The sequence below is a fragment of the Panicum hallii genome, chromosome 9 (assembly GCF_002211085.1).
Source record: "Panicum hallii strain FIL2 chromosome 9, PHallii_v3.1, whole genome shotgun sequence".
NCBI lineage: Eukaryota > Viridiplantae > Streptophyta > Magnoliopsida > Poales > Poaceae > Panicum > Panicum hallii.
Window position 1 is genome coordinate 13,436,956 of NC_038050.1, and position 9,378 is coordinate 13,446,333.

The 9,378-nt window shown below is 42.2% G+C and overlaps 1 protein-coding gene across 3 annotated transcripts; it reads left to right on the top strand.

Moving 5' to 3' along the window:
- The first annotated feature begins 984 nt into the window (after positions 1-984).
- Positions 985-5,115, top strand: LOC112876213. 3 transcript variants are annotated; one of them, XM_025940267.1, is made up of 5 exons: positions 985-1,139; positions 1,884-1,990; positions 3,335-4,180; positions 4,267-4,419; positions 4,519-5,115. In XM_025940267.1, exons 1-5 carry the CDS (start codon positions 1,070-1,072, stop codon positions 4,921-4,923), a joined length of 1,581 nt encoding a protein of 526 aa, XP_025796052.1. In that variant the 5' UTR covers positions 985-1,069; the 3' UTR covers positions 4,924-5,115. The 3 variants fall into 3 exon arrangements, with proteins under 3 accessions (XP_025796052.1, XP_025796053.1, XP_025796054.1); XM_025940268.1 differs by having other exon boundaries at positions 4,270-4,419; XM_025940269.1 differs by having other exon boundaries at positions 3,335-4,063; positions 4,270-4,419.
- Positions 5,116-9,378: the final 4,263 nt, after the last annotated feature.

The window sequence follows — 9,378 nt, forward strand, 5'->3', positions numbered from 1 at the left end:
CTCTCTCTCCATCACATCAATTTTGGGACACATGCATGGAGCAGTAAATGTATGTAAAAAAAATAACTAATTGCACAGTTTAATTGTACATCACGAGACGAATCTTTTAAGCCTAGTTAGTCCATAATTAGATAAAATTTGTCAAATACAAACGAAAACGCTACAGTACCAAAAAGTTCCAAATATTATAAACATTTGCGATTTAAACGGGGCCATGGTAGTCTAGCAGCGTAAAGTAGAAAAGGGCATAAATAACGAGGGCCCGTACACGAAGCCCACACGAACAGATCGTGGCCCATTCAAGATTACATCAGATTGGTTTCCTCCTACCCAATTCTCTCTCGCTCTCCTTTCGACGTCGCATTCTAGAGCTCTATTTGTTCACGGAGCATCTGTGCTCTGTAGCCCTACTCCTCATCACCATAAGAAAAAAAGAAGGGTGACCCCGCCCTTCTCCTAACATCTGTATTCTGTAGCCCTACTCCTCATCACCATAAGAAAAAAAGAAGGGTGACCCCACCCTTCTCCTTACCCAAAGGCCCCAACCCGGCGGCGCCGACTTGATTTCTTCCCCTAGCGCCCTCTTCAGTTATTTCGGACGATTTCGAATCGAAAACGAGAGCGCGCCGGAGGTGCGGAATCGAGGTACCTAGAGACAGGGGTGCAGATAGATCTAGAGGAGACACAAGCACACAAGCACTTGCGCACATAGAGAGATGGAAGGGCAAAGTGAGGTTGGCCAGGTGCGGCTTCGTGCCCTCGGAACTAAGGATGGCAACGGCTATGAAATACCCGCGTATCCGCGGATACTAAACCCGGTGGGTGCGGGTACGGATTTAGATATGTAACCAACGGATAGTTTATAACGGATTTGAAAAATTAATATTAAACCCGCAAACCCGCCGGACCCGCTGACACGTGGGTCATTATAGGTTTCCATCCGGCCATCCCCGACATCCCAATTGCCAGCCGCCAGCCCGCCACCGACCTGCGCCCTCCCAATTCCCCGCCGCCGGCCGCCCCGCCCGCCCCCGTCCGCCCCGCCGCCGCCGCCGCCCGCCCGCGAACCATGGGGTTCGTGGCGCTGAATCGCCTCATGTTCAAGCAGAAGGAGCGGAGGCGTCGCCGGCGAATCCACAGTAAGTCACCTCTCAGTCCCTCACCTGCTCGGCCCCTCTGTTATTGATCTCTTCTGATGCGCTGTGCCCAATGCCATGGTCTGAATTGGAATATATTGCTGATCTGCGTAGTACTGCTCCCATTGCCCTATGGAACGAGCCTCTGGTGCTGCTTATATGTTTCTTCCTTACAAAGATTATATTTTTATATGGTGTCTGATGGCAGCTCCCCCACCCACCCAACCCCCTATAATCTGACTATCAGCAGTTCTAATTAGGTTCAATAATAATTGGGGTAATCCAAGAGGTAAAAAGAAATAATTATCATGGTTAGCAGTATCCATAAACATGACATGATTTGAGAGACGGCTGAGGCACCATGCGCTACAGTGTCAAGTTTGCTGGGAAGCCTTCCTTGCTCAGCTAGTATGAGATGTGAGCCTTTACAGGGAGAAGATGGTTGGGAAAGGAAATTGATCATTGGCTGACAGGCTCCTCCATCATGTACTTGGGGAGATGGCAATGTTTTTGCAGAGGGCACATTGCGAAATTTTTATGGTCCATTCTAGCTTTTTTTTTCCTTGAATTGAAACAAGTTGCCTTTTATATGCTTTGGTATAATATAAGTTCCATAGTAAACAGTTTAGTGTTCTTGCAAAAGATGAACAGAAGAAAAGGTTGGATTGCTATGCACATGTTATAATGCTTGACTGCTTACTTCTGTTAATATTGATATTGTATCTATTCATGCATGATATGCTGCAGATCAAAAGTCAACTAAAGTGCCCAAGAAAAAGGACTCACTCTGCCAAGAAGATGATCATTCTGAGGGTGGTAAAAGGTCAAGATATCCAGGGTCAAACCTTCCTGAGGTATTGCACAAATGTTGGTTTTGGAAAGCTTATATCAAAACTAAAACATCACTATGCTTTCTGCAAATGCTCAAATTGATGGACCTATACGTAAAGTCTGTGAAAGAGATCTAGTATTTACTTCTTTGTTATTGTGATACTGAAGGCTAAAGTCTAACTTCCTCAATACTGAGATGAGGTTAGTTACATACTTGCATGACAAACATAACAAAAGTGTCTATTTAAAATATTCAGCTTTCAGAAACCTGTGCACCCACTTGCCCCTGTGGAAAAGATGGAAACACATAACCAAATTCCATATTTCTGTAACCTGGTTACCATCTGGTCAGTACTTGCAGATTGACATGAGTCATTAAAAGGCACTTTGGCAGTTTTTGTTACATGATATCATTTTAAGACGAAGTAACAGTGCTCTTCTTTGTGGTTCCCCATTCTGAATTCCTGGGTTCATTTTTCTATGAAACCTTCCACTGGCTCTTTGTAGAAAGTAGGACCAATCAGGGCTGTATGCTTGGCGAAAAAGAAAGATGGTCACTTGTGAACTTGAACTGCACATCCTTGTACTCCTGTGCCATGTATCTTATTTTGTAGCTGCCGTTTTAGGCTGTTTAAATATTCATTATTACTTTGTACCTGCAGAAGTTAATGTTCCTTCTGATTCAAATACAGCATGTCATTTAGGACATTGACATGGTTTTCAAGTGAAGCTTTGACCAAACATTTCGAAGAAATATAAATAAAAATTTTGAAAGTCCTCTTCATGGAAAATCTAGTAACATATGTTTGAAATTGTCAATCTAGGTAGGTATTTTTTCTATATTGATGATCAAAATAAAAAAAGTTTGACCAGCAAGAATTCAGAAACAACATATTTCAAACCGGAGGGAGTATTATTTTGTACTGGTCTGCTGAGTAATTTTCAAGGCATCCTTTTTGTAGCCGCCAAATTTTGCTAGGCTGTTTAAATATTGATGAATACTTTGCACCATATGCAGAAGTTGATATTATTTCTGTTCTTTGCTGCATTGGTTTGTTTATTGCATTCTAGTGTACAACTCCTTAGTAGTGACTCTGGCTTTTCCCAAAATAACAACACTCCTACTGTGAACTACAGTTGTAGTGTACAGCTCCTTATTTATTGCATTCTAGTGTACATGGCAAGCCTACCTACTATGAACTACAATTATATTCCATCTCACTATGTGTCGCTGCACATTTGTACAAACATGAAGAGATCACCTGTGATAGAATTTTACTCCACGTAATCCCATTGCTTCAAAAAATCTGAAGAAATTATTTGCCTTGACAGTTCCAGTTTTGAAGTATTTTTTCATGCTATTGCAGGATATCTGGTGCCATATACATTCCCTAATGCCACTGCGAGATGCTGCCCATTCTGCCTGTGTATCTCATGCATTTTTACGTTCTTGGAGATGCCACCCCAATCTAATATTCACCAAGGAAACACTATGCTTGAAACGAAATGCACGTGCTGGTCGTGTAGCAAGGTGTTTCACCATGAGAGTTGACCAAATTCTGAAAAATCACTTAGGCATCGGTGTGAAGGCACTCTATCTTGGATTCCCTGATTCTTGCAAGGTCGACACTTGTCGTCTTGATCGTTGGCTTCAGATTGGTATCACACCTGGGATTGAAGAAGTCACAGTTTTTCTGCCTAGAAATTACAGGACAAAGTACAGCTTCCCATGCTCACTTTTATTTGGTGGGTGTGGAAACTCAATTCGACATCTCCGCCTCAGTGACTGTGCCTTCCGTCCCCCGGTTGGATTTGATTGTTTGAGAAGCCTGACAAAGCTGCAGCTGTATACTGTGTGTACCACTGGGGATGAGTTAGGGAATCTTTTCTCCAATTCTTTTGCTTTGGAGCAGTTGGAACTCATCTATTGTGGTGAGCTAATCTCCCTGAAGATACCATTCTGGCTGGAGCGGCTCAGCTTCCTTCGTGTGTCTGAATGCAATATGCTCCAAGTGATTGAGAGCAAAGCTCCAAACCTCCACACTCTGGCACTCTACGGTGACCCAGTACACCTCACACTTGGAGAATCATCGCAGGTGAAGACCCTAGATTTTATGCTTTCATATAATTGGAGCTCTGTCAGTTATGCTATTACCAAGCTTCCTTCCACTGTGCCAACTCTTGAAACTCTTACAGTAACTTCATCTAGTGAGGTATTCTCTGAAACTTCAGGTTACGGATACCAGTGTTATGATTATAACAGTAATGCAAATATAATTGACCTGATATCTTTACGCAGAAGGTTAATGCACCTATGGTAGCCGACAAGTTTCTTAATCTGAAGTGCTTAGAGATTCATATTTGTGCTAAGGCTTTTTCCCCAGCCTATGACTATTTGTCTTTGGTTTCGTTTCTGGATGCTTCACCTGCATTGGAGACTTTCATCTTGAGTGTAAGTTGCTTTTCATCTTGCAATTCTATTCAGAAAGTAAGTGTTTGTCTTGCAATATCTGTGGTTAGATTTAAGGGACATTGATTTGATCCTGTGCAGGTAAATCAGAATGAGGTGAAGCATGATTCTGTTTTCGGGAATGCCTGGCATATGAGGCAGATTCTTGGGGACAAACATGCTAGTATCAGGAAGGTGCAGATCAATGGATTCTGCTCAGCAAAGAGCATGGTTGAGCTAACTTGTCATATTCTCGAGAATGCGACATCCCTTGAAAGTCTTACAGTGGACACCATATGTGATGGGTTCACTGGTGCAGATGTGCATAGATGTTATGTCCAAAACATAAGCGAATGCTGGCCCATCCCCAGGGATCAGATCTTGGAAGCACATAAAGCACTGAGGGCTGTAGATAGGTACATCGTGGGAAGAGTACCTCCTGCAGTTAAGTTTAATGTTTTGGAGCCTTGCAGTCGGTGCCATGCGATAGATGTTGAGTTACCATAAGACCATTCAATTGCATATGTTTCTATAACTGTTATCTGAGTGCTTTTTTAGCTGCATGTGTGTGAGGGTCGGGTTCAATAAGTAACTATGCATCATTGCATATGCTGTCATAACTTTTACTTGTTTAGGTTGGGTCGGTGTGATATATTACACTTGCGTTTTGTTTCTTAATTTATCACACTATTTCAGTGTCGTGGTTTGTATCCGTCCCTGCAACACTGCAAGTTGATTAGAACTTTGCAGAGTCGTTGAGTTTAGCGCTCCAAAAATAGAAAGCTGCATGGACACCGTAGTCGCATCTATATGTTGTATTTTTCGGATGGCTCATGCATGCTTGGCAGAGGAGAAAAAGAAAAGACAACCCCGTTATGCCGGTTGTTTTATCAAGTCAGTTGATCTCATACTTGTAAGGAGGTGGAATAAATCATCGCCAGGATCACCAGCGAAAGCTGCCAGAGTTGAGGAAGAACCGCTCAATCACCACGTTCTCTGAAAGGCCAATTTGTCACGAACTCAACAATTTTGTAGTCTTTACGTACTCTCCAACCTCACAAATGCCACTCTAAAGCCCTATACAACTAGTTACGGAGAACATTCCCTCGGTTAGAGCATAGTATAAGTAACTTTTTGGCATTTCATGAGCTTCAAGAGGTCACTCAATCTAACTATCACTAGCAGTTGGGATGTTTCTCTAAAGATATTTTGTAGGACATCTGTACTTTGAATAATCCAGCAAGCCACCCAGACAACATGAAGATACACACCAACCTGCTTTTGCTGCACGTCAGCGGTTTTATAGGTTGTCTCGTGCAAATCTTGTAGGATTTTTGATTATGCGGAGAGAGAGGGGATGAGAGAGGAGGAGGTGGTCGCTTCGCGAAACAACGACCTCATAGGCTAACATTAAGGACTATGAGACTGCTTACTCACCATTTGTACGAGTTGGTATTGTTACGCTACTCACAATATTCTTTTTTCATTCCACAAATCAAGGGTACGGCAGTACTGCAAGATAATAAAAAATAGTATATTTTAGAGGTTGTCTATCGTAGAGTTTGTCTGTTCAGTTGTTTTAAGATGACGTATCATTGGATGAGACCGCCTATGAGATGGCTCCAATATACTTGCCCTTAGTAGAAGAGAAATACAACTTCAGTGGGATGTGCCTTTTTACAAAAGGTTCTTTTCTCTCAATCAACCCACAGCTTGTTTCACAATCCTATTCCACATGATCTCTGATCACATTAAACAATTTACAACTATGATATGACTCTTATGGATCTCAAGCCCAATTCTTTACGGGCATTGTCTATCGTATTTCATGAAACAAGGTGCGTGCGCACTGCACAAGCACACCCACATTTTTGTGAACACACCACGCTTAACATTGTCGGGAGAACAGTTAGCAGTAAGTATGAGCACGCCTAGGCTCAAACGGTTCTCGATTCGGATGATGGTTCTCAACAAAAAATATTGGACTAAGGCTGTGAAATCTTTAGCGGTTATTTCCTCCGTTCCAAGTAATTAGTCACTTTAGCTTTACTTTACTCCGAGCCAGAATTGTCTAACTTTAACCGAGTTTATAGAAAAGGGTAGTACCAACATCTAAAACATCAAATTGATTTAATTCGATCCGCTATCATGTTGGACTAAGGTTGTGAAATCTTTAGCCGTTATTCCCTTCGTTCCAAGTAATTAGCCACTTTAGCTCTAATTTATTATGAGTCGGACATGTCTAACTTTGGATGAGTTTATAGAAAAAAAAGATAGTGCCAACACCTAAAACATCAAATTGATTTAATTAGATCTACCATAAAATATGCGATGATGGTATGGTGTATTTATTTTGTATTGTGAAAATTAGCATATTTTCTCTAAATCTAGTCAAGCCGGAGACGTAAAAGATATCTATGTCCCTAAGTAGATTTTGGTGTTCAGATGACAAAATACATGTACGTTTTTCGTTATCTAGCATATGTGTAGGTGTTAAAATTGAAGAAGCAAAATAATGAAGTACGACCCCTCAAAAGGAAATGAAAAAGCGGTGGTTGAAATTTACTCGAAGAGTAGACTTTGTTTTATTTTTAGTATAGGAACCCCATACTATCAAGAGGAATTTTAATCTGCAGGTTTTGACTTAGAACTAGTGCTCAAGAAAACCCATACAAATACTTGTGAGCCACAAAAACCACTTTAAAATAATATTTTGAGAGTGTCTCTACCAAAATCGGAGTCTCCGGTTCTCTGTGCGGAATGTCCAGGAACAATGTCCGGAGTATCTAGACATATACCCGGAGTATCTGGTTACTCTTTCGCCAACGGCTAGTTTTTATGAGTAAGTGTATAAATAACCCCCTACCCCATCAGCCAGGGGGATCTTGCCCATTTTTTCAAAGAGCTCTTTCACTCACTCTCTTCCTTTCTTGAGAGATTTTCTTTAGGGATTCAAGTGAGAGTGTTGCAAGAGAAGAAATCTATGCTAGTGAGCTGCCATTCCATCCTTTGAGCACTTAGTATTCGTCAATCCAGTGGATTCAAGTTTTTACTCTTGGAGCTTTGAGCTCCTAGACGGCTAGTCGTGCTCGCGAATGCTCAGCCGAAGCTATGAGCATCACGGTAAGTTTGTAATCATCTTTCCTCTTGGAGGAACTGATTGTAAGTGACCTTGGGCTTAAGCGTTGGTTTCGCCCTTAGGTGAGGAGCATAAGAGTTTTTGAGCACCGTCTTTTGAACTCCTCCTCAAAGGAGACGTAGCTTCTTTGGGAGTGAACTTCGGAAAACAAATCTGTGTCACTCCGTGTGCATTTTACTTAACCTTTTGTCTATTTGCTTGTGAGATTAACTTTGTAGAGTTTGAGCTTGATCTACTTATTTACAAGCTTCTAGCTTGAACCAGCTTGTGAAAAACACTTAGAAGGAACCCTTGATACTTGCAAATTTACTCAATCTAAATTTACTGCACCTATACTTTAGTGTTTGTCTTTGAACTTTCATACTCGGACATAGAAACTCCGCACCTCAAATCCGGAGTATCCAAACATTTGGGTTGCCGACTATTTAAAAAGTGAATTAAAGTTGCAAATTAGCTTATTCACCCCTTCTAGGCATCTGGACCCCCTTTAGGCATCTTGAGGTCCTTTCAAACCTTTGACTTAGAGCAAACTTGAAGTGACTAATGGGCTGGAGCGGGGATTGCTTCGGTGATAAAGTTGTTATTCTATCAACATACATCATTAAATTCATCATTAAGGTTCCAAAATGGGTCGGAACGTCGAAGTGAAACAAAACTTGCATTGTAATTAGACTATCAGGCATTTATGTGTGTGTATATATATATACACACACACAGAGAGAAAGAATGAAGACCTCGATTTGCTATCTTTTTTTTTCCTTTGAAAGTAGGACCTAGGGAGAAGCTTTGTCGGGAAAAAGAAAAAGAAACTAACAGCAGTAGTACGTATTATATACTACCCCTCCATCCTAAAAAGAATGCAACTCTTAATTCCTAAGGAGCCAAATAATTTTAAATTTGACCAAATTTATACAAAATATTAAAACATTTATATCTCTAAATAGATTTATTATGAAAATATATTACATAATTAATCTAATAATATTTATATTATAACATAAACTATACTTTAAATGGGTTTAGTATGAAAATACATTACCTTATTAATCTAATTATATTTATATTACAATATAAACGTTAATAATCTTTTATGTAAATTTAATAAAATTTGAAATTGTTTGACTCTTTGAGAAGTGAGATTTACATTATTTTTGAGATGGAGAGAGTTATAACTCGAGAAAAGAAAAAAAAGAAAAGAAGAGAAAGAAAGAGAAACCGACAAAGTCTGCGGCGCGAGCGAGTCCATTGCGAAGGCGCCCAGTGCAAGGACCCGCCTCCGTGTCTGGCTGCCAGTGGGCCCGCTTGCCGTGACAGTCAGACGCTCCCGCTGATCGCTCGCACATAAGTAGCGTGACTTGCAGCGCAGCCGGCAGCAACCCTAGTGCCCAACCAACAACCCCCGCTCCTCTTTCTTTCCGCGCCGCCGCTGCTCTGCCTCTGCCCCCCTCCTCTCTCCCTCCCTCTCTCTTTCTCGCTGTGCGATGGGAGCTCCGGCTCCCGTCCGGTGGCCGCCGCCGTGTGTCTCCGGTGAGCCCTTCCATGTCTTTTCAGATGCCCGTTTCTCCAAGAAGCTCAGGACCTGTGTCTCCCTTTCCTCATCTCAGCAACCGTGGAGGCGCGCGGACGAGCTCCGACATGTCGTTGTCGACGCTGGCATGGCCGTGACGCCGCCACCGCCAGGTCTCCAGTCCCGGTGAGCCTCGAGGCCGCCCCCGAGCTCTGGTTCTTTCCTCCCTTGGTGCTTTCCTGCGCCTCAACAACATGGGCTTCCTTACGCAGGGATCCCGGCCGTCGCCGGCGGGCCGCCGTTCCTGTCCATCGCC

Excerpts from the sequence above, each read along its gene's own strand:
- LOC112876213 (XM_025940267.1), top strand. The coding sequence starts at position 1,070 with ATGGGGTTCGTGGCGCTGAATCGCCTCATGTTCAAGCAGAAGGAGCGG. Across the intron at positions 4,181-4,266 it reads CAGTAACTTCATCTAGTGAG|AAGGTTAATGCACCTATGGT; the intron begins GTATTCTCTGAA and ends ATCTTTACGCAG. Across the intron at positions 4,420-4,518 it reads TGGAGACTTTCATCTTGAGT|GTAAATCAGAATGAGGTGAA; the intron begins GTAAGTTGCTTT and ends GATCCTGTGCAG.